This window comes from Sprattus sprattus (genome assembly GCF_963457725.1).
Source record: "Sprattus sprattus genome assembly, chromosome: 2".
Classification (NCBI taxonomy): Eukaryota; Metazoa; Chordata; class Actinopteri; order Clupeiformes; family Clupeidae; genus Sprattus; species Sprattus sprattus.
The window spans coordinates 11,732,651-11,758,185 of NC_137921.1; the positions used below are offsets into that span (position 1 = coordinate 11,732,651).

At 42.3% G+C, this 25,535-nt stretch overlaps 4 protein-coding genes across 4 annotated transcripts; 2 read left to right on the plus strand and 2 right to left on the minus strand.

Annotated features, from left to right (window-relative positions):
- Positions 1-214: 214 nt before the first annotated feature.
- On the minus strand, positions 215-1,830 carry LOC308383127 (putative E3 ubiquitin-protein ligase DTX3). The gene is made up of 3 exons (XM_080860722.1): positions 1,421-1,830; positions 836-1,053; positions 215-517 (listed from the first exon to the last, which is right to left on the minus strand). Exons 1-3 carry the CDS (start codon positions 1,745-1,747, stop codon positions 409-411), a joined length of 654 nt encoding a protein of 217 aa, XP_080716848.1. The 5' UTR covers positions 1,748-1,830; the 3' UTR covers positions 215-408.
- Positions 1,831-4,520: 2,690 nt separating this feature from the next.
- Positions 4,521-8,292, minus strand: dtx3 (deltex E3 ubiquitin ligase 3; the record flags this gene model as incomplete). Its single annotated transcript, XM_080833742.1, has 5 exons — positions 7,998-8,292; positions 7,795-7,837; positions 6,012-6,865; positions 5,021-5,238; positions 4,521-4,596 (listed from the first exon to the last, which is right to left on the minus strand). Exons 2-5 carry the CDS (start codon positions 7,805-7,807, stop codon positions 4,521-4,523), a joined length of 1,161 nt encoding a protein of 386 aa, XP_080689868.1. The 5' UTR covers positions 7,808-7,837; positions 7,998-8,292.
- Positions 8,293-11,669: 3,377 nt separating this feature from the next.
- On the plus strand, positions 11,670-19,720 carry ptges3a (prostaglandin E synthase 3a (cytosolic)). Its single transcript, XM_080831830.1, has 8 exons — positions 11,670-11,832; positions 13,603-13,716; positions 13,891-13,960; positions 15,411-15,509; positions 16,293-16,382; positions 17,391-17,450; positions 17,722-17,749; positions 18,559-19,720. Coding segments are annotated over exons 1-8 (483 nt in total). The 5' UTR covers positions 11,670-11,830; the 3' UTR covers positions 18,579-19,720.
- A 3,838-nt stretch (positions 19,721-23,558) lies between these two features.
- On the plus strand, positions 23,559-25,230 carry mipa (major intrinsic protein of lens fiber a; the record flags this gene model as incomplete). The annotated part of the gene is made up of 4 exons (XM_080860822.1): positions 23,559-23,918; positions 24,441-24,605; positions 24,806-24,886; positions 25,045-25,230. The coding sequence occupies 4 exons, from the start codon at positions 23,559-23,561 to the stop codon at positions 25,228-25,230; spliced, it is 792 nt and encodes a 263-aa protein (XP_080716948.1).
- Between the last annotated feature and the right edge of the window lie 305 nt (positions 25,231-25,535).

A 25,535-nucleotide genomic window follows, 5' to 3' on the forward strand; every position in this document is an offset into this window, starting at 1 on the left:
CCCCCTGGTGGACAAACTGGGACAGGCATCAGGACTATAAATTAAAGCTTTCCAAGGCCATTTAGAGCCTCTGACGCATGCAAAGAGGACAGACGTTTAGCCATGTCTGACACATTAAGGTATAATCATATTTATTTCCTCATGAAGGCCGCTAACACATGGAACGTTTTTTACGACTCGTAACACATTAGGAACAAGACTGAGTGATGGACAACACTGCACTACAGCAATTAATTTAAAAAAAGGCACATCTGTCTCTCATTCACTGATTCACATGTGATCATCCAAGTACATTCCATTCCATTCCTTTGCTTTTAAAGTCTTATGATACAATTGGCTGTTACTGAGATATAGCTTCGACCCTGGCTGATTAGGGCTCTAGTAGGCAAGCAGGCAACTGAAGGCCTCTCATACTGGGCTCTCCATGGGTGAGTGCTCCAGGGTCGCTATGGTGACTCCCTTCACGTACAGCTCCTCCTGAACCCGTCTGAGGTAACCTGGATCTGGGTAGCCAAAGCTGGGTGCATGGATTTAAAGACACAACATTAGGATGAGTTAATGGACATGAAAATGTTACACATGGTTATAGTGTAACTATAAAATGCACTGATTTTATGGATACGGTCAACTTGATGGCTTGACCAATCTTACGCTGAATACCTCTGTTATAGATCTTTTAAGAAAGATCAAGACATGGGGTATGGCTGACATAACAGTGTAAAAAAGGTGCTCATTCGTCAATGTTTGTGTGTCAACCACCTGGTATGAAAATAAACGCAATAACAATATCATGACATGGCCTTGGGCTCTTTTTAGTATTAAACAGGGTCATTACAGAGCAGGACCTCCACCCAAGTTGGTCTTGTGATGAATGTCGTTCCAGGTGATGACATTGGAGAGCCCGGTGGTGGAAGAGGTTCCTATGGTGAAGATGAGCCTGCGCTTAAATGCAGTCGTCAGCAGCTGGAGTACCCGCTCACCCTCCTCACAGGCCGGGAGAAAAGCCCGTCTGGATGTGCTGGAGTAACGTATGCCTGGGTTTGGATGTTCAGGCTGTGGTGTCCAAAGGAGATATTAAGTAAGATCACAAAATATTTACTTACTCAATGACCGCTTTAATTAAGTTGCAAATTGGGCAGCAGATGCAGACACTGAATTACTTTAAAAGGCTTTACTAGATTGACAGTTTATGTGAAAATCAAATAAATGTAAAATCTCAATAAACACAAAACGTGTATGTGAAGTGCAGCATGCTTCCTGTGTTGACAATGCTGGAAGGAGGTTACATGTCCTTCAGAATTCCATATATGGAATTGATAGTGTCAGCAAATTAGCTTGAAACGCCCATATCATCTGCATTTGAAACCTATACGCTACTCTTTAGAGAAATAACTAAACCATTCCAACACACCAAACTCACCCCTTGGATCCCTGGTGGAAAATGGTAGTCGATAACAATAGTTCCACTGCTCTCATACCCAGGTAAACGTTGCCAAATGCGGGTCACTTTCATGACTCCATCCCGAGGCTGAGTGCCGTGATAAGTCCCATAAAACGTATTACACACCGGACACGCAGGTTTCACTCTGAATACACCCTCTATGCAACTTGAACAGAAGGAATGAGAACATTTCAAAGTTTTCTTATTCTGAATATTGTCCATACAAACAATGCAGTAGCTGTCATGCATTTCTTCGGCTGTCTTGCCTTCCTCTAAAGGATCTCCTTCGCCCAAGGATAAAGTCATCCTAGAGGTTGTTTTCCTTTACAGTAGGCCTAGTACGATTTACAATTTGGAGTATGACGCCTCAACACATTTCACTCAAGACGGTGTTTACAATTAGCACCCTTGCTCCGAACAGACATCGGAACGTTCAGCGCCACTGACTCATTGCACTCGTTGCTCATGTCACACGATATGAAACTCGTCGACGCCCTCAAATTATCATGTATATGATCCACCCAGGCGTCTAAGTGTAAGAAAATATGAAATACCATCTGACCATTGGTCGACTTTCAGGAAATAGCCCGGTGGAAAACAAACAGAAAGGAGAGCGCTTCCCGTATGTCACCAGTTGGAATTACCGTAATCATGTACACAGCTGTCTTTTGTTGTAGCCCTATGCTAACACCGAACGTCATATTTCTGTTAGCAAGGGGGTTTCATTTTAGGAGTTTCTCGGGAGGCTGTGTAATAACTACATAATCGATACCATTTTAATATGCTATAGAAAGCGCGTTGACGTTTTTTAATGCTTTAATTTTTAATGCGTTCATGAATAAGTGGGAAAGTTTGGACCTCCGAGTGGGAGAAAACAACACTAGTAAAGTGGGAGGTTTTTGATAGCTCCGAGAAGTAGGTTTGACGTCACTTGACATGGCAACGTTTGTGGTGAAAGATCATGATTCTGATAAGAAACGATGCTTAACAGTTTACTGTTGTGTAAGAAACGCAATGTTTACCTTCTGGCTAGCTAGTTTACTTAACCCTCTTGCCTGTTTGTTGTCATTCTGTGAACGCTCTCAACTTGAAAGTTGAACGTTCCGAAATGGGAACTTTTCACATTTCCAGCTGACTTAAAATAGATATACGACTGTGGTCCATTGTATCGATCAACACCATGGCTCAAGGGAACATTCTTTTATTCAAGTATGAAAATGTAAAGCACGTATCTCAAAAGTTAAACAGACAATTCAATCATGAATACAAACCAACACAACTATAAAAGCAAATTAGTACCATTCAGTCAACAAGCACTAGGTTTATTGTTTCTCCACACACACTGCATAGAACGTTTTGCAAGGTAGTTTGTGTAAACTCCCTGCCTCTCTCGAAACAATTTTGATGTTGGTCCCTCAACAGAAAAAGTCAAAGATTAAACAAACAGTAAGTGTTTGAATGTCAAGGGAACACCCAAAACCTTGATGTGACGATACTGAAATTAATATGGTGTGAGTTATAGTAGATGGGAAAGGCAGAGCAAGTGAGTGTGGGCGTAAACTCGGCTTGAATCAACCTTCAAACAGTTTTCTTCAGTCATGAGGTTAACAATGGCCGGTTTTGTTGACTATTCTGATATTCAGACTTCAAAGCTGCTATACAGGATGGTGTAACTATTTTCACTGTGTGATCACTAGTGGGATATGTTTAAACCAGATTACAGACGCGGTTAACACTTTCATCCAGGAACTGCTTCTTTTGAAAAAGCAAACTTAATTGAAACGCTCATGCTCTGAACTTTGTTCTTTCTTTTGAAGGCACGATTCTAATTAAATGTGAATCAATAACTTAAAACATATTTCCTGATTATTATTTCCCCGTTGCACATAAAACTGGTTAGAATTCAACAAATCAAAAATATAGAATTATATCTCTTACCCTATACTGTGCATGTTGCTAGGCCTGGCATTTAAGAGCAACGCACACAAGCATTTCAGCAATAATTGTGCATTTGATTTGGTCAAGTGGTGTACATGCCCTTTAAACTTTGACATCATCATATAAATCTGATGGAGAAACAGAGTCTCAAATATTTCTTGAGTGAATTGACCACCAACCTTAGTGAAAAAAACAGCACATTGAAACTCACAAAATATAACCAAACAAGGGAAAGCATTTGATGGAGAGGTTGAACAGGAGTAAACAAACTAAATTTGGGCTCCCAGAGCCTCCTGTATGGTTTCCACTTCATCAGGGCAGTGAGTGCACACTGGGAAACTCCCTCGGAGAGTGAAAAAGAGGAGAGGTGAGAGGCTCTGGAGGACAGACATGGCCTCACAGAAACGTAGCGAATCTGGAGGCTGCGGAAGAGAAAAGGGCACGTGACTGATAAAGCCCCCTCCAGCCTCGCTCTCCCTTCCCGAACACAAAGCAGAAATCCAGCCATCTCCAATATAAAGCCATTGACGTCGTTTCCACATGGCCAAAGTGCCTGTTAGTGCTGATTGCAAGAGCCGGGGCTTTTTTTTTGCACTCCCCCGCATTATCCATCGAAGCTGTGCTGTCACATTTATCCCAGACATGATCAGATAACATAACTGAGCCATCGAATCTTGTTTCACTTAACAAGATGACTAGAAAACCAGCTATTATTGTGTGCTTGAAATAAGATCTGTAACATGCACTTTTGGCAGTGCAGACATTTGCTTTATCCTAACAGTGATAAAATGTTTACACTCTATAACTGCAACATAGGTGCCTAGCCACCAAGCAGCTTGCATTACAGTTCGTTTTGGAAGTGCTCCTTTTACAAAAGAAAAGTGACAGATATCACTGGATTGCACTTGGACTTGCTATGACATCACTCAAAGAGCTGGCATGAACACAACTCAGGAGAACCTGAACAGATGTCTACAATAGTATAGAAAAGCAGGATCAAAACACAGGGCATGTCCTGGTTGCACCACAGCTGCTGCTGATGGTTGGTCTCTGGGTGACCTGGAGAGAAAATAATCAGTGAGCCTGCAAAACCCCCATGTCCCTCTCGTTGGTACTCAAAAAGTGCAGCGTGCTCAGCTCGTCAGGCAGCCGTTATCCCTTTCTCTCGCAGTTCCTCCGTCACCCGAACCAGGTAAGTAGGGTCTGGATAGCCAAAGCTGAAAAGAAGAGGGAAGCATGGACTCGTTATGCAATCACTGATATAAGCCCCTTTGGAAAGCCCTCCTGGTTCATTTTCTTTCAAATAGGGGATTATAAAAACCAATGCATGCACACAACACAACCGTTTCACAGAATATCTGACAATCTTCCCACTGTAATCGCTCAATAATGTGTTTTAACAGATTACATATATAGACATGCAAATACACATACAAATAGTAAATCTCGGGGACTTTTTTTTTTTTTTTCACACAGCAATAATATTTCATGGAAGCCATCTCGGTGTACCCTCAGATAGCTGAAGTATTCCAAAATAGCACCTACAGAGTAGCAATTACAGCATATCACTTATAGCAGATCACACATAGTCCCACACCCGTCCTTGAGAGACCCGACACATAAATGAACAAATAAACACACCAGCGTGGTCCTCCCCATATTGAGGTCTTATGGTGAATGTCATTCCAGGTGATGACATTATGCATGCCTGTGGTCATGGAGGTGCCGACAGTGAAGATGAGCCGCTGCTCAAAGGCCCGCCTCAACATGCACAGAACTCGGTTCCCCTCTGGGCTGTCGGGCAGGTAGGCAACTCGGTCCGTGCCAGGATACCTGACTCCTGGGTTTGGGTGCTCCTCCTACAACGGAAACAAGTCAGACGCAATATCCCCTACATGATGTGTTAGTACTGCTAAATTGTCCTGGAAATATTTTTGCATTTCTCAAGATGTCCAAGAACTAAGTAAACAAATAATTCATTGAGAGGAAATGTTTTTCATAATAGTAATTTCCTTCAAGCTCACACCCACTGGAGTGCCAACATAAACTATACAATCCATTCAGTTTGTGCATAAGAGCAGTAAGAAATTATTTTGCATATCACTGTTAGGCATTAAATGCAGGCATATTCCAAGCACAGCAGAACTACTTCCGACTAAAAGGTCATTTTAATCAATAGCAACCAATTTTATCAATGTAATAGCTCCAATTTATTTTGACAATGTTTGCAACCTCTTGCTCAGACCTGACCAATTTTGTGTCACACAATCAGTATGTTTTCAGATTGGAAGTCAAGTCAATTTCTGCAATCACAGACACCAGATAATCCATCCCAATGTTCTGTGTTTTCCTGATGGGTCATGTAATTCATGTTAAATCATTATATTGATTTCTTGTCGCTTTTTCAAACATTATGTGTATTTCTTGTTCCAAATATAAACCTTGTCTTTGATTGGGGTAGTTGTTTGGGAGAGTTGTCTCTTCCAAGTTGTTGTTTGGGAGAGTCATCTCTTCCTAGAGAGCGTCCTAATTGCATTGTTAATTCTATACCTGTACATTTTGAAGGGATGTGATTAGTATCATCACATTGTGCACTCATTTTGGTTCAATGATCTTGTTTTGGACTACTCACCACCTGCAGGCCAGGAGGAAAGCTGTAGATGATGCATATGCAGCCATAGCCCTCATGCCCAGCTAGCTCCAGGTCTGGGTCTCTCTCCACCATCATGGTTCCATTGGCTGGCTGGTTGCCGACAAGCTGCCCGTACACCAGACGGCACACCGGGCATGCCCGTTTGACCAGGAAGGCCTGGTGTAGGCAAGAGCGGCAGAAGGTGTGTCCACACTTCTCGAGTGTGGCTTTGTCTACCATCTCTCCCATGCAAATGGGGCAGCTGATGCTGGTCTCCTCCTTGCTCACCCCAGCACCTACAGCCATGGCAACAGTAACCATGGGCCTGGCCTCGGCCTCTGTCCTCGGCTGCAGGGTCGCCTCTTGGCGAGGCGTGGGGAGTACCAAGCAGGTCTCCACGTCACTACTCCTCCTGGACCTCTGCTGCTGCTGCCTCTGGGAGCGCCGTGGCAGAGGCGGTGGAGGCGGGGAAAGTAAACTCCCTTCCCCATCCAACTCGATGCCCCCCACGCATGGTAACAGAGAGCGCTTCCGTTTGGGGGCACCCTCCAATTTGGTCATCTCCTTGCGTGCACAGCGGCACAGGTCTATGAAGGCCTTACGTGTGGCAGGGGAGACCGGCCCCTCCATCATTCTGGCCCTTCCCCGGCTGCTGCCCTCCACTGGCTGAAGTCTCACAGCACAGCAGCCCCCGTGCTCACCTCGCCGCACGATGCCTGCGCTTAGTCCCTGCTTATCTTCAAACTCCAGCAGCCAGCGCCTCCCAGCAGTTGCCAGGTAATCCCACACGGCCTGTGACACCAGCACTTCGTCACTACCCTGCCCCGCTCTCACACTCATCTCTTCTGATGAAACTGAGGGGAAAACAAAGATAACCACGTTCACATGACATGCATAGTATAAGGTTAGTCAGAGGTTGTAGGCAACAATTAAGGAGAGAAGGAACTAGAAGATGGCACCATGAGGACAATTTTGAATGGAAAGTTTAGATACAATTAGTTAAATGTAAAACATGCTTAGGGAAATGTTAACCAATGTACAAACTCACACGTGTAAACAACTTCACTGTTACAGATGTTTACACGTGCTGCATAACAATTCAGACTACTAACATCCATCTGCCCTGATGAGCTTCTGTGAGGATTTCCCTTTAACACAATGTTGTGATAATGCAGCTAGCTAGCCTAACTAGCATAACACTTGGAGGGTACACGTGTAGTATTTTCCTTCGTAATCTACTGAACACAACAAAAATGCCTTTTGTCAAGAATTACCATACTTATAAATCACCGAGAGAATACCTACCACCCGCTTTATTTCAATGTCAAATAATTGTAGGCTACAAAACTACTTGGCTGGCTATGCAGAATGTCTGAGAAGCTCCCTTTGCTGTTTCACTTCCGTCGATATTCTACAATGTCAGCTGGAGTAACGTAATGAACAAAGCCACAAGTGAGGAAGGGTAAAATATTTATTTATATTACGCTTCGATGTCATTCTAGTATATTGTGGTGTGCTTTTGATATACAATTATGTCAAATTAATTGAACAGTCTATATTTGTAGTTGTATAACCATTCGATGTTTATATAGCAGATACCTGCAGGCAAACGCCGAGCCAACAGGCGGTCGCAGAATTGCTGCACAGAAATCAGCTGTTCTTAATGTTCTCACTGTACAAACAAAGGAAGAGCTCCTCGCTGCTATCCCACACAAATCAGTGAGGAATTAAGACCTTGCGTAACCTTACATTTTCATCACTTCATCAAACATTTAAATATTACCTTGTGATCCCATAAATTCCACTTATTTTGAAGTTATATCTTCCTGTTTAAAGAAAAAAAAAAGGTGACAATGTAAACATGAATATTTTTAAAATGCTCTTAATTAACTTGACAGCTTGTTGGTCTGGTTGATGTTACTTGGGACAATGGAAACATAATTATGTCTGTCATTAACGTTAGACTACATTGTAAAATATTCTCACCTATTGTCGCGACAGGACCGGGTGGGATCTGATTATGAGGAGAAAAACTACAGCAACCAGCTAAAGCCTTCCATACGGTGAAAACATCCGACCAGTGCTGCATCGGGTCTGTTTGGATTTATTTGAACAGTAAAAGCCAGACAAATGCGATCAGAAGATCATTTTCCACCTCGCAATTAGACGTATATTCCAGAAATAGGTTTCGACCTAGCGTTTTGTGGCTCCCTAAATCCCTACGTCCTTGGAAAACAAGACATCCAAACCGTAGACACATAGTGCGGCATAGCAAACAGGCTGCCTACTAAACCCCTCTAAGCAGTTGGTAGCGCTACACTGAGCTACTTCTTCATCTTTGTTGTTGTCAACAAGAGTTTATCCATAAACCATGTGTGATATTCAGTTTGTTCCTTTTCAAATCCTGCTTTGGTGAAACGGAGATAAATGTAAGCAGGAAGTTCGTCACTACTTTTTGCGATTGGTCCAAATTGTTTCCTAGGCTGCGTCCGGATTACGCACCACCGCTTTGCCAACATGACACTTGCCTACCATGATTTGGAAGCATAGGTTTACGTGGTCCCCGATGCAATAAGACCTTTTTGTGATTGTGATCACTGGAGACAGGTGTGCTCTGGTGTTTACAACTAAACATGAGATGTGCACAGTGATGCTGCGCTTCACACTGAACTGGGCATTCGTATTTAAAAATGATCAACTAATGCTGACCTCTTAGCCAGGATGGACAAGAACAACACAGAGGACAATCACATATTGAATTTTAATGGAGGTGGGCATTTTGTAGCCTACTGCAAAAGTTTTTGTTTTACTATTTATCTTTCCATAAAGTTGTGATGCCTTCCGGAATGGATTAAAGACTTCGGCTTCCCCAAAATGCATTATTTATTTAATTAATACATCTAATAATGTTTTTTTTTTTTTAATTTAATGAGACAAACTTGGTAGTCTGAAGATACATGAAATAAAAGTATATCCAGTAGCCTACAGGACAAATGACAGAAGACAAAAGAGAAAAGAATCTAATATATGTGAAGGGACAGCACCCTCTAATGTTCAAGCAACAAATCAAAGTGTGTGTCTGGAAACCTACACACCCGAGTGCATGTTGATAGAAAAACTATTAAACTGATGATAACTGATTGTTGTCAGTGCGTAAGAGTTTGACAAACAACTGGCATTTCTTTTTGGCAGCTTTCATCAAAAAATGTCTGAACCACATGGACCATTAAGATTATCTATTAAAATGGATGGGATTTGGGCTGTCTGAGTAGACAAAGTGAGTGAGCGTACTTGTAAAGCTTTGCTGTTAAAAAAAAAAAAAAAAAAAAAAAAAAAAAAATCTCTCGCTTTCTGTATTCTCTTGTTGTGCTTTAAAGGGTATGTATGTGACATCCAAACATATGTAAATATGGCTGTTGCTAATACCGCCCACCCTTAAAATCTTGTCACTCTACAAAACCGTCTACTGCCAAATATGTCTCTGATACTTATAGAGCTGTTCTTTGTATTTTTATGTATTTTCAAAAGTAAGTGAACAGGTAGGTAGGTAACAGATTCGGTGAAAGGTAACAGATTCGGTGAAACATATTTGGGTGCTTAATTAGTCAATTAAGCAAACCAATCAACTGAGACATCCTTAGGAAAAGGGTTGGGCAACACCGATTAAAAGAGAGAGGAAACCAACCAAACTACTGTAGTGCCACGGTGTACCAACACAGATCAACAATGCAGAGAGGAAACGAGATATCCGAGAACATCAGGAAGAAGGTTCTGACAGCCCAACAGTCTTGGGAAAGCTATAAGACCATCTCCAAAAGATTCCAGCTCCATCCATCCATCCAAGACAAATAATTTAGAAATGGAGGGCATTCAACATGACCGCATCTCTAGAAGTGGACGCCCATCAAGACCATCACCAAGAAGCACCAGAAGAATGATAAATCAGGTAAAAGTCAACCCACACATCACCTCTAAAGAGTTTCGGACCTCTCTAGCAGAATGTGGGGTAAATGTACATGCGTCTACAATCAGACGAAAATTGAATAGACATGACATTCATGATCGGGTTGCTAGAAGGAAGCCTCTGCTCTCAAGAAAGAACAATTAGTAGAATAAAAACCGCACTCTCAAGCTTTTCTCTTTAGAAATAAGACCAGTTTATTTTCGTACAGACGCGTTTCGGCCTTACGCCATCGTCACTGCCCGTTTCAACTTTGCCAGAGAGCACTTGGATAAACCAAAGGCCTTCTGGAAGTCCCTTCTTTGGACAGATGAGTCTGTTAATTTAATTAATTGGTCACGATCAAAACCAACAATTTTCGTCTGATTGTAGACCCATGTTCATTTACCCCAGATGCTGCCAGAGAGGTCCAAAACTCTTTAGAGTTGATGTGTGGGTTGACTTTTACCTGATTTATCATTCTTCTGGTGCTTCTTGGTGATGGTCTTGATGGGCGTCCACTTCTAGGCAGAGATGCAGTCATGCTGAATGCCCTCCATTTCTAAATTATTTGTCTTGGATGGATGGATGGAGCTGGAAGCTTTTGGAGATGGTTTTATAGCTTTCCCAAGACTGATGGGCTGTCAGAACCTTCTTCCTGATGTTCTCGGATATCTCGTTTCCTCTCAGCATTGTTGATCTGTGTGGGTACACCTTGGCAGTACAGTAGTTTGGTTGGGTTACTCTCTCTTTTAATCTGTGTTGCCCAACCCTTTTTCTAAGGATGTCTCAGTTGATTGGTTTGCTTAATTGACTAATTAAGAACTCAAATATGTTTCACCGAATCTGTTACCTGCTTGACTTTACCAATCCAGCTGGGGGTTCACTTACTTTTGAAAATACACTTATTCCATTTTTCATGTAGTTTTTTGGCTACTCAAACAATTCCATCTAAACAAGTACATGCAAATGATAAACATAAACCTGACATTTCATCTATGGAAAATTGGTGATGAAAAAATGAAAAATCATGTTAAAACAACAGAAAACTCTTAAGTGCTCAAGGGGTTCACATACTTTCAAGTGGCACTAACTTCAACAAAACATTTAACCCACTCTGAGAACTTATCCACAAAAAAAAAATGCATGAGGCATGTTAAGAAAGTAAACAAAAGTGCAGGAAAGAAATAACACGTGTCTGTGTGTAGACAAAATATGCCTAAAGGACTCCTGGACCCTCTCATGCACATTCATTTGTATTTGATTGAGCACTTAGGCGTCTTCATGGCTTGAATTTTTGGAGATGCATTGAAATATAGGCTATGGCTACAAGGAGTAGCAGCCACAATGACAGTGTAAAATACACCCATGACAAATGTCATGTTCTTGCAGTGTTGACAATACTGGAAAATATTTTCAAAAATCAAGATTATGCTGGCGTAATAAACAGTGTCTGAACAATCTGTAGGTTGTAGGCTACATCTCTGTATTGTAACATCTACGCTATACACCTTCACCTCGCTCTACTTCAACAATCTAAACACACTCAAACCATCACGGCAAGGATATAAAAGTAGAGTGTTTACAACATTAATTTGCTTTAGGAAACAATTAGTTGAACTACACCATGTGAACCACTGGAAGCTCTAGAAAAATCGAGCGCGAGACTCGGAGCAAAGCTGCGTCATTACGCGAGATCCACAGGAAAGACACGCGAGGCTAGTGACTTGGTGGTTTTCATATTTAACGTTAACTTGGGTACATTTCCCTCCTGCTATACTTGTAGGTTTGTCACACTGTAACAAAATATTCAGAAGAGGACTTAAACGGGCACCACAACAGTCGGGAAACGAAGTAGGATAACAGAAAAGAGATAGAGATGTAAGTTGGGTCGACAACACTGAAGGAGGATGAAATAATGTTAGCTTGCTGAAGCTAATGTTAACGCTAACTCACACCTTCAAATGCAAGGATCTGTCCCGTTTACCTCTGTCTAGCGGTATAAACTATTTGAGGACTGGTAATCAAAGGGTGTTTTTAGCATCCATGGGTTAAACAGCTTCAGGTGAACAATTCACCTGTAACCCATTTCTGACGGGTACAAATATAAGCCGAGCATTCATATGTGCTAGGCCTTTATTCGGAACTGTCAGAAGCTAGCTAAATCAAGCCAGGTAACGCTTGTTGATGAACTCATTATTCCTGCCCCTAATGTTTAATGAATAGTGGGTTTGTTAATATTTAAAATTATTTTTTAAACAGGTTTCTCTGTCATAGCGTTTGTCTTTATAGTTTTCATTTGATGTATGAAATTTGATTTAACACTAAACTGGGAGATATTTTCGATTTGATCACGTGGGTAAAGCCATTACCGGTAAGCTAACGTCAGATAACTTCATAGTGGACTGACCGGGTGCTAAGCAGTATTTTAGTTTTCAATAGTTTTTTTCGACTTGCCTGTCATTTTGTGTGTCGGAGTTGTATCAATCACTAACTCCAAAGCGTCCCCCAAAATGACAATGTGTTGGTTTCTTATTGACAAGCAGGCATGTTTTCTAGCATCACTAAGCGATGCTTTGATCAGGAAATATTAGCTAAATTAGCTACCCTGGCAAGCTACGACGGTTCTGCAATCTAACGTTTAGATACATGTATTATCATCACTTATTTAACGTTTTCTAATCAGTTGTAAAATCTGGTCGGTAATATCGAGGATGACGATGATGCTAGCATTGTTTCTGGTTTGAGTAGACAACCGATTAGATATTGCCAATTTAAATGATTGGTAGGTAATAGCTAACTAGCCGGTGACGTGTGGACCTCCAAAGTCCTTTGGGATATTACAGTGAAATCAGGCAGGTTGCAATCTCTGTTTACCTCTTGCAAGTGCAACCTTCTGCTGTCTAGTAGTTGAGCTAGTAAACCATCTAGGATACCTAGCTGACCCTCGACCTTGAACTGTGTGTGGTATTATGCTACTTCTTAACATTGCTCAAGATACATGTTTATGTCCCTGACCTAATATATGGTATGATCTTGCTTTGCTTTGCGTTGTCGCATGGCAGACTATTCTGGTGGAGCCTTAACATTATTTTCTTGTGTTTACCTCTTGGGTAGTCATGTTAGCCAGTTGGCTAATGTTTTTTCTTTCTTGCCAATGGCTGCTGTTGTCTTGGTAACGCAACACTGTTAGCCAAAGAATTGTTGGTGCTAGGTGTCAATAGAAAGCATCCATAAAAGGAAGGTGAAAAGGAAACCAGGTTTTTGGAATGCAGACGTCCAGGCCACTTTATAATCTAGATTTTGATTGGTTTCATTCACCACCGTGACCTTGCGTCTTCAATCCATGTTGTATTACCCCCGCATCAACATGAGCAACTTAACATTTCTTGTCATGATAAACAGCATTCCAACAAAATGTCTTTTGGTAGCTTGTTCCAATGCTATGTCATGCTCTTGCTATCTATTATAAGGTCATCTAGGCTTCCTGTATAACCTGTTTCTGTGCCTATCCTAACCTATAACAAATCCTGTGTGAGGCTTTTAACAGGTAATTGGTAACCTTGATGTTTAAGATCTCAGTTTCATTCAGTTTATTAGAGACAGTCAAGGTATTCAAACTTTGTCCTGCTCTCTTGTGCTATTCAACAGGCAGTCAGCCAGTGCTAAGTGGTATGACAGAAGGGATGCGGTCTTTGTGGAATTTTGTATTGAAGACAGCAAAGATCTCCAACTAAAATTCGAGCCATCACAAATTATTTTTAGGTAAGGTCTGGTTTGCATTTATGCATATAAGGTAACAGACAACATCCTGATCTTATGTTTGTTGCAGTTGTAATAAAGTGCAATCAATAGAATATTGACAAACAGTTTAGACAGTTGACTGAAAGTATGTGCATGTCATTTTTTTCATGTCTCTGTTTTACTCTGATTTTGAAGCTGTGTTGGAGGGACCGATAATGCTAAACACCAAAATGAAATTCAGCTCTTCGAGGCAATTGAGCCAAATGTAAGTATGGTTGCAGTATGCAATATTTTTCTGTTGTTGTAGAAATAGACTATATCACTGTACTGAATAGAATAGCTGGACTGGCAATCAGACCATGCTGGATGCAGACACCATTGGGAAAGAATGCATATTATATTATTAATTGGGGGCAAAGCTGCGTGTTGTGTTTCTACCTTATTTGGGGCCAAGCAGAGAATGAACCTCAATCTCGAACACAGTTAAGGAACACATTCCCCCGCGTTCATCAATCCGGCAGGGGTCTTTCTTAGGGTTGGTCTTACTTAGGAGTAAGCAAAGCAAGTTAATGTATACCAACTTGCTGGACTGACTCAAGACTGCCCTGAGTGAGTCCAGCAACTATTACCACATTTCATCACTATAATAAGTAAAAAAAAAACACGTTTATAGTCATTACTCTTAATGTCTGACATCAGAACGTGTTGCCATTTTCTGTTTTGAGGTTGTGTATTTGACGACACAGCTGCAAAACATGAAATTATGTCAAATTGGTATTTCCTTTATGTGTCGTGTGAAACGTAATGGTTGGATGTAAGACCCTATTTTGAGGCACTCCAAAACAAATTCTGCCATTTCACCACTAAGGGGTGCCACAATTAGCCAACATGTGCATTTGTTCATGAAATTTGGCAAAGATGATCTTCAGACCAACGCGCTACGGTGCGGACACATGGCACATTGTCATGGGAGTAGTAGGTAGAAGCGGGACTGAAAAATCCATTCCACATAAACGGCCACTTGTGGAATTTTAAAGGCGAGAGCGGGACAAAAAGTGAAAGATGTGGGCGAGAACAAATTATTACATAGTTTTGCAAAATCGGCGCCCCGGGCTGCCTATGTTGTCGTACACATTCGACATGTGGAGGGTACATTCGAGCTTTAGGTCTGATAAATGATTGGCTGTTGCACAAAATGAAGTGATGTGATTTGGCTGTTTTGGAGTTGGGGATAAAGTGCAGCACACTTGCCGAATTCAGTATGTGCTTTTCTGACGGATTAGCTTTTAACTAGCCAAACTTATCAAACAATTTACAAAACCATTCATTGGTAACAGCCTATGAAACTTGGCGGCAAACCTACCAAACAGGACGTGAGCTCAGCCAGTCTTTGGGCAGTTGACATGAAAACCCTAGAAATCAACACCTCCAGGAAACAAACTCAGAGTCTCCCTGTCCCCGGTATTCGGGCCGGGGCTGGGTTGCAGACCGAGTACCAACTCCGTCACGTCTGGTTTGCCCATTCGCGGCGGGCGGCTTAAAGTTCTGTGCTTGACATAATTACGGCAATTAAGTTTCCAAGGCAACTATGTCCGGCTGGGTTGCTTGGCCCCCCTCATTGCTCCTTGCAGCTGAATTTCATGTATTGTATTTTTTTAGTTGACATTTGTTTGAGGAGTCAAAGCAGGAGTATTAATTATTACGTTTTGTTTCAGGACTCAAAGCACAAGCGCACAGACAGGTCTGTGTTGTGTTGTCTACGGAAGTCTCAAGCTGGGAAGTCTTGGCCACGGTTAACAAAAGACAAAGCAAAGGTCAGAACAACCTGGCTTTTGGTCAATAGACACAAATCTACATTTGATCAGATTAAACAGTTTTTCATCTGAGATGTTATTGATTTTTGTTTTAGTTTTTTGAGTTTTTCTGTGCATTTATGTTTATACTTTCTTTATGGAGTTAATTTAAGTTTATATTAACATTTTACATTAAGTAATTTAGCAGACGCTTTTGTCCAAAGCGACGTACAAGGGAGAGAACAGTCAGGCTACGAGCAATAGAAAACCTGGTGTAACAATAAATACTACTTTACATAAGAAATAGAAGAAAATAAATAGAAAAGAAAAAGAAGTGCAGGAATGTAAGTGCAAGTTAAGTACTAGTTGAAGTGCCAGTTAGGAAAGGAGATTCTCTCTGAAGAGTTGGGTCTTCAAAAGCTTCTTCGAAGTAGAGAGGGACGCCCCTGCTCTGGTAGTGCTAGGCAGTTCGTTCCACCAAGTTGGTGAGAATAGTCTGGCTTGCCGTACTTGCAGAGACAGCAGAGATGGGCGACGCTCAGTAGACGAGCGCAGCATCCTAGGTGTAACATTACCTTACAAGAGCATTTAGGTAGGTGGGAGCAGAACCAGCAATCACTCTGTAGGCAAGCATAAGTGACTTGAACATGCTTATAAGTTTAACTGACCCTTGTGCAGTTCAATTGACAGCCTCAAACAATAGATTTTCTAACAGATGGGATTCATTGTTAAATTTAATTTTCATGGATTGCGGCTTTTGAGAGTAAACACAGGAGCTTAACTATATTTATCTTGGTATCACAGCTCACCTGGCTCAGTGTGGACTTCAATAACTGGAAAGACTGGGAAGAGGATTCGGATGAAGAGTTCGGCAACTATGATCGCTTCTCAGAGGTCTGAACTTCACAATTACGCCCTTGAGTCATGTTTGTGGTAATGTAAATCAGATGAACCTGACCACAAGAAATTGTCTGAAAATATTGATACTTACAATGCTGTACACCACAATTGGCCTGAACCAATCTAATTATTCATACAAGGTGCGTTATGCAGGCTTTTATGTCGTGTGTTTTGGACTTGGACGCATATGCAGAGTCCTCATCTCGCCACTCTGCAGCCATCTCGGCTCCGGGCAGCTATTATAGGGCAAGCCAGACCAGGCTCCTATCTAATGTATGGGGGGGAGATCCATAACTCCACAAAGGATAGTGTAACAGACAATAAAACAAAGTATGTCATGTGAATCCACGGTTTAAATATGACCTTAGTGGTGTGAACATTGTTGCCCCTGCCGCTCAAATGAGGCTAGAAAATACTGTCTTCCTGTTGACTTGCTAGCTCGCTAGCTACGCATACGCTAAATTTGCGGTGCTGCAATTGTTATGGCAACATTGAAAATAAACAGAATGTACAGGGGAGGCAAACCATCAGTTATGCCATTTTAAACAATGTGATTGGCTCTTTATAGTACAGGGAAGGCCCTCTAGTTCACATCCGCCATGTTTGGCATTACATATTCCCTCCTATTTCCACCTATTTTCCTGTCATTGATTTGTCTCCTCCCTTGCAATGTCTCTTTGCAATGTCTCTGGTATATATTTAGTGACTGTTGAAAAACAGAAAGGCTTTGAACAAACAATGACATTTAAAGATGTGTTTTTGAAATTATATAAATGGTGTAAGGTTAAAAAGAACAATGGTAATGCTGTGTGTGTGTGTGTGTGTGTGTGTGTGTGTGTGTGTGTGTGTGTGTGTGTGTGTGTGTGTGTGTGTGTGTGTGTGTGTGTGTGTGTGTGTGTGTGTGTGTGTGTGTGTGTGTGTGTACACATATCACTATAAATCATCATTTAAGATGAATATCTGTAAGAGTGCTTTAAAGAATGGTTGCTTTCACCTTGGCAGATGATGAGCAACATGGGTGGGGAAGATGAACTAGGTCCAGATGGGGATCCTGCAGATGACGTAAGTCCCATGAAATGGATTATAATAATTTATTTATAGGAGTCATCACTAGTTAAATGCATGAAATGGCTAGCACGGTGGCATTGTAGCATGTTGTGACTGAACAGGAGTGATTTTTTTTTCAGCAAATGGCACAAATTTGAAGAGAGCCATTTATAAATACAAAATATCTAGAAATAATAGTTTTTACACAGCAAAGCTATGTGCAGAAAATCCAAGTATGTTTGGAATATGGACATGTGTTAAATGTCTGTGTGATCTGCCCCCACAGGAGGACACTGCCGATAGTGATGATGAAAGTAAGTTCCCCTTCCCATCAGTTTTCACTCTCCTCCTTTTACTCCATTTTCCAGACCATAAGTGTCATTTTGTTCAGCAGCCTGCTTGTGCCAACGGCGTAAAGCAGTTACTCACACACACACACACACACACACACACACACACACACACACTGCTCAGAAAATACCAAAGTTAATTTGCTGTTCTCAGGGCTTACATAGAGCCTCACATGAACACGCAGAGATACTCCCTGTAGTTACAATTCATAACCAGATACACAGTTCCTTTTTTCTTTAATACAGATAGTGAAACATTGACAAAGTGTTCTTTATGTAATGGCCTCATTTACCATAATTATACCCATGAGGGAAAAGAGGCATGTTGCTGAGCATTGTACTTGCAATAACTAGGATGCATCATTTAAGAAAACATGGTGTTGTAAAGGCAATAATGCAATTTAGTCATCCAACTAACTTGCTGTACGAACGAAATGCTCTTTAATTTCATGCTCACAAGCTACCCAGTGCAGTGTTTGCCAAACCTGCACATGTAACTAGACTATAAACAAGTGGTATCTAGATGGCTGTACAGCGTCAAAACAATAATACAATCAATGCGTGTAAAGCTGGTTCAGACAAGCCCAACTCAGTTTGCAAGCTGTTATTTGACACCACATTCTTCTCGACTGCCATCATTTTTGATTGTTTGCCATTTCAGACTTACTTATTAGATTATAGCATGACTTACATGACTCAGTGAGCTCAAACCAACACAAATGGCTCCTTCAGAATAAACTAAACAAAATGTATCGTTCTATTCTCTTTTGCAGAGATGCCTGACCTGGAGTAAAGAGGGACTGTCGTCTGAGTTACACTTGAAAGCAAGGATTTTCACTTAATGTCAATTGGTTGGGGAGAAAAAAACAATTAGGAAATCAATTGGTAACTATATAAAAAACAAATCATTGCAGGTTTTTTTTTTTTTAAACATATATAAAAATGCTGTTCTATCTATCTGTGAAGATATTTGTGGGGCAGGGCCTACTGTGTTTTGATGTACAGAGCTGCCTCTGAAGACACGGCAGTCCCTGTGCCTCTCTGTTCAATTCCACACGGACAATATAGTTTCCATGGCGTGTTGTGGGTTTATAGTTCTTATCCATTAAACTTAACTAAAATGGCTGCAGTGGGCTCCTGCAGAAGTCTTACATCCTTTGTTCTGTATCAGTGAGTGCGTACTCCGTGAGCTTACCATTGGTGTCCCGACTGATGAAGCAAGATTGGCTGTAGAAATTTAAATCAAATTTGGAATTGCCCTTCCCCAACATTATTTTCGTCCTTCTCTGTGGTGCAGGCTGTAAAAAAATAGTTTTTGTTAATTTATAAATTGAAAGGTATTAGTTTTTTTTTGCAAGTGAGACTGACATTTCCTTCAGTGATGTTTAACAAGTATGAATGATGCCCACAATTGCCCATTGGTGTGCCAGGCATATGACATGAATGAAAATGCTTGATTTGTGTGTTTGCTGGTCAGTTTCTATTGGTACCTCCCTTGAATCACTTTTGAAGAAGGGGTTTTTCTTCCCCTTGACGTAAATTCATGTACATAACAGATATATTGCAAATACATAATACTGTCTGTACAAACTATTGAATGGTTCCAAGTAAATGGCTATGACTCTGTTTTGTTTTGGTATACACACCTGAAAGTGTAGCAGGCATCAAAACCCTGATTGCTTCCATTATATGTAAGGGTGAAATGGTCAAAGACGTGCGCCAAATAGCTGGGCAGAACAAAATTAATCAAGAAAAGGATGGCATACCAATAGATGACCAAAATTGTATTTGCACTCGGAATATCAATGCAAGTGTAAGCAAAGCAAGATTACACTTATTACTGTATCCTGTGCTGAACTGTCTCAGCCAAGTTTTAGTTAAATGCAGTGAGGATTTTTTTGTCTACCTATTTCTAATAAACTTGTCTCAGACTAAGCTGGCCTGTTTCAAACTGGTGTTTTGTGTTTGTTTGTTTGTTTATACACTTTAGGCAGATTAAACCACCCTCTAGTGTGGTATCAGAATTTAATATTTCATTATTGCCCATAATTCACAGAACCATGTAATAGTGAGGCGCATTAAATTCACTCTGAAATGAAAATTATTTTAAAAATCCTGTTTCCATGGGGATGTGCCATGTACTAGAACTGGTTTATGTTTACTGCCACGTTTAATGTTTAAGAAGGGCTAACCCTCGCACATGGTTTACTTCATAAACAATATAAATAAAGTTCACAGTGTAGTAGATGCATGAACTTAGACGTCAGGCAATTTCTCACATAGTCTCAAAAAATACACATGTCCATATGTTTTACTGGAGGGCATGTGGACATACGAGAGCATTATACAGTTAGTAGACTTGTCTTGCATCTTTCGCTGCAGCGAACAAATAATGACGGAAACTACATTTTAGCATCAGAATTGATCATCAGTTATCTAATGGAGGAGCAATGCTTAATCGCCACAAGATAGCGCTAAATGATTCCAACCGAGTTACGTAAAATGGCTTGGCATGTGGCCCTTGGCTTGGCTGTCAGTTTTAATTGCATCCAAAAGAACAAGTTATTGAAGGAATTTCCTGCGCTGGTGGGAACATGAAATCACATACAAGTTTGTTATTCAAGCAACCAGATACGAAGAGTCCTAAAACACCAGTGTTGCATTAGCAATATAAAACGAAAGGTGCAATACTACTCTGCATGTGTGAAGGTGCTGTTTACAGTGACCCGTTCCTGTTTGGCTTCTAAAATAACTATGAAATGTTGGATCGTTCCTCTTTTATCGAGGGGTTGAAGCGTCCTGATGGAGTCCCTCCAAATCTCTAAACTCGTACTTCGTGGTGAGGTGGTTTACAGTTGTGAGGCCGTGTGTGAGGCATGTAGGGAATGGGATTCTGGTTAGGCTTTTTTTTCCTTTTTTTTTTTTTTTTAAGGCGGGTGCTTGTGTTGGTGTCAGCAGTCTGCCGGGGCAGTGATAGAAAAGTCGACACGCAAGCGAGTTTGGTGAGCCGTCCCCGTGCGCTGGGTTTACACCCACAAAAGGGGGGGATTACCAGCTCTGGGGAGGCCAGGAGAGAGCTGTAATCCACCACACAAAAGGGACACAAAAATTGCCCAACTAGTTTATTCTGGGCCTGGTCTGCTTTACTCACCGATCTGCTCGTTCTATTTTAGTCTTAAGTGTCATGATTGAATCGTCCTCTGGCGGTGTAGAACTTGAATGAAAGTGTAAATTACATCCTGGCCTAGGCCTACAGGAAGAACTTTCACACTTTCCATTGGTTGCATATCAATCATGTGCGATTTGGAACGACCTGGGCGTTACCTGCTCTGTTCTCTAAACTAAGTAACTCCTTATGATTGATTCTCTGTCATCATACTCCCATGCACATACATGACACACACCATCTCAGCATGATTGGGCCTGTGCCTGTCTACCAAATAACCTGGATTCTCTACTGGCAGACATCTTTCTCTCAAGAGCAAACACGTTGGTGATTTTTGCATAACTTGTCAAGTCTTCAAGGGTTACACATTTGTGCAGTTTGCAGTTTCTGCAGAGACCACAAAAATGTCAGCACTCTCCCCCTGATTTATACAGCAGTTCCATAGTTGAGAGGACACCAGATACATGATAGTAATGCATAATTGGTGAATAGAAAAAAAGTGAGGGATTGTTCGATGCACTCTCGAGCAAACCCCTGTAACACAAACAGAAATTGTTGCTGCCAGCATTTTGTTGCGCGGCACTTGAAAAGGGTAAAAAAGCGTGAGCGCAGCAGTATCTTTTCAGCGGCCGGCCGGTCAGGCCCGTGTGATGCTCCAGTGAAGAGGCTCAATGGACCGGGCCCTGCACTCCCCTCCTCCTCTCCAAACATGGATTTTCCAGAGCTTATTTGGCCTCAGCCCGCTAGCCTCGCCAGCCCTCACAATGCAAAAAAACTCTGCCTAATCAATTCTGCACAGAACAAACTCGCACTGCCTCGAAGTGGCTGAGGTGTTAGTCGGGGGAAAAGAACTAAACGCTAGTGTGGAATGCCCACTGTGTGCCATTTTACTCGCTGGGATGGGGATGGGGTGGGAGGATACTGTGCCAGAGGTCTGGATGGGGTTTTTGGGGCAGGGTTAGGTGGGGGAGGGAGGCTCTCCATGATTGTCAAAGACCCAAGGAAATTATTGAAAGCTTATCATGAAATAGAGCTTTATAGCTAGATATGCTACTGCCAGGCCTTTACATTTGATTACTTGAGTACTTGTTGTTATATGGTATAAAGGTACCAAGGTCCTAGTTACCAATTAGTTTCTTTATATAAATAGTTATTAATATAGTACTGCCATTGATTGAAATATGGCCAATGAAAATTACTATTGGAGAATGGAATGTAAGGCCACTTCATATTCTTCAAAACCTAAAGTGACTGTATTGACTCCTTTCTCAAACATGAACAGATGTAGCTCACTGATGCAGGCCTACTCTTTTGTGAAACTGTTGCTTGACCCCCCCCATATAGAAGTGCTGAACCAGGATCAGTTGTTTTAGCTTTGGCTCCGGCTGATCATTGTCTCCATTGGATTTCCTTCCGGGGCCCCTCTCTCTCTATATGAGATTGCTCAGCGAGGACAGCACTTAATCCACACTAAGGGCAGGCTGTTGCCTTTTGCGTGGTTTGTGTTAGTTCAAGTGGAAGCATCTGAGCTGGGTACCTCTTTGCATCACTTCCTGCTACAGCTCAGGATGCACAGGCCTGAAGATCTACTTTAGATTCTGAAAATGTTCTTCTGTAGGGCCTTGATTCTTTAGTGCTCATTCATTCACTTTTACACGCTTTACACACAAACATGTTACCACTGGGGACCACTTGGCCACTAGTACCCTACACTTGCAACTACGGTTTATTAAAGGAATGTCTCGTATGTCCATGTATTGGTCAAATCTTGAACATAACCTACATAGCCTCCTTCTGAACACTGCTTCCAATCCCCCCAAAACACACGCACACACCCACACCCACACACCCACACACACACACACACACACACACACACACACACACGTTCATCCTGCACAGTCAATGTCAGTCAGTTTAGACAGACACCGAGGTCCCTGACTGTGAACTAGGGGTCAGTGGTGGGCTCGTCCGGGTGACCGAAGGGTTAAGTATTTTTGTTTTGATTTGTTGTATTGTCCCGCGCCCCCTCCCCCTGGGGCATCAGCGGGGATGATGGCGTCAGCGTGGCCCGAGGGGCGTTATAAATACCCCCGTGGATTCCCCCAGCTCGCTCAGAGAGGCTGAATGTCTGCAGGACATGCTCAACCTTTGTCAATCCATGTTTTTTTCCTAAATCACCCTCAGCAGTATTAGTCGACCACCAGAGGCAGCCAGCAGTAGAGATTTCACCCACAGGTGTACAGAGACAGACCCGAAGCTCCACACACGTCACACTGAAGGCTCTATGACAACAGCAGCTGCTCCTAGGGGCCAGGGGCACAGACCATTTCAGAGCAGTAAAGCTGACCTGCGCTCAGTCCCATGTTGAGCGGTTTGCAGCGGCTGATGCGGCTTTAGCTTTTAGAGGCAGCTCTGCTCTTCCTCCCTGTCTCCCCCCCTTTGCTCGTTTCTTCTGTCTGAGAGTGAGTATTTTTTTGTCACCGAAACAGAGGAGGACAAGAACATTTTTTGGAGGCTCTTCTATATTTTTATATTTTATACCTCCAGCTTGCATCTATTTTTCCTGCCTTTCTACCTTTGACTACTATTTGAATTACTGCAACCATGTGGGAGTTCCGGTCCATGTCTTTCTGGCGGGCGGTGTTTGCTGAGTTCTACGGCACAATGTTCTTTGTGTTCTTTGGCCTCGGGGCGGCCCTCCGCTGGACCACCGGGCCTCACAACGTTCTCCACATCGCCTTCTGCTTTGGGCTGGCGGCCGCCACGCTCATCCAGTCCATCGGCCACATCAGCGGAGGACACATCAACCCAGCCGTCACCTTCGCCTACCTGATTGGCTCACAGATGTCCCTGTTCCGTGCCGTCTTCTACATCTGCGCCCAGTGCCTAGGAGCCCTGGCTGGTGCTGCTGTGCTGTACGGAGTCACACCCAACAACATGAGGGGTAACCTGGCTCTCAACACAGTAAGTGGAAGCACATAGCCACTTCTTTAGACTGCAGCCAATTCTTGGTCAATTTGACCAATTTGGTCTTTTGTACAACTGTCTTTGTACAAGTCATACCACTTGGAAAACCCCAAAGAGGGCTTCTCAGAGCTTGTTGTGGTATGGTGTTCTTTGCCACCTGTGTAGTCTTAAGTGATCGAACTGTGGATAAATAATTTTATGGTTTAGTGCAGTGTTATCAAAAAAATTAGATACTCGGTACAGAGAGTCAAGTAAATCTTTCTTGCATTAGTAAACATCTCTCTTGATAGTAAAGATGCATATTTAGAATATGGTTTGGTTAAATGATAAAATTAGCTTGTTGTGAGTTTATCTTTGTTGCTGTCCCTTCACATCTGACAGCTCAGTTTGTTTTGCTGTTTTGTGTTCCTGAGAACGTCTTACAAATGTCTTACAATGGAAGCCCAAAACTGCTGATGGTTTGACATCTCCCTGTGTGTCAGTTTCCTGTTTCTCTCTGACCTCTTTCCTGTTGTATAGCTGCAGCCTGGCATCAGCCTGGGCATGGCCACCACCATGGAGGTGTTCCTCACGCTGCAGCTGGTGGTCTGCATCTTCGCCGTAACAGATGAGAGGAGAAATGGCCGCCTGGGCTCTGCTGCCTTGGCCATCGGCTTCTCTGTCATTATGGGCCATCTCCTGGGGGTAGGTCATCCACCATGTGCCACAGCACACAGCACCCCCTGTAGGGTCATTCTATCAGTGATGATCAGTTGTGTACCCATACATAAATGCAATATAATTTACAAAGTAAATGACTGTGGAATAGAAGTAAGATATTTATGTATGAACAACCTGCTAAAGTTTAAGCTAGATGTCTCCTGAGAAAGCTGGTTTTGTTACAGATGTACTACACCGGAGCTGGAATGAACCCTGCTAGGTCTTTTGCCCCTGCAGTGATGGTCAGGAACTTTGCAAACCACTGGGTAAGACTTTCAAAACAACAATACAAAAATGTTCGCTTTTATATTCACTTTGCATGATGAAATACCCACAGAGTCCCAAGCCACCAGTCTCTTGAGTCATCTCACCTTCTTTTTTTCTTGTTCTTTCATGTTTTCCTCTCCTCCATGACCTGGGTCAGGTGTACTGGGTAGGTCCCATGATTGGCGGAGCATTGGGTGCTCTGCTGTATGACTTCATGCTGTTCCCCCGCATGCGTGGGCTGGCCGAGAGGCTTGCTGTTCTCAAGGGCAACAGACCCCCAGAGACCGAGGGCCAGCAGGACACCAGGGGAGAGCCCATCGAGCTGAAGACACAGGCCTTATAAACGCCACACACCTGACACCACTCACACACGCACACACACACAGACACCTACATCTACATACCTAAACCATCACCCAAGTCACACAGTCACACCGAAAAACCACGACAAGAGACATTAACATCCCCCCTGTGCTCATGAACACACACACATACGCTCAAAACACAGGTCACTCACACTCAATCCCATACAAACACAAGCAAAGAAAAAAAGAAAAAAAAACAGAACCCTCTTCCCGCTGCGCCATCATCCCTTCCATCCCGCTTGGGCCCCTCACCTCAGTGCTCCACCCATCCCCCCACACCTTC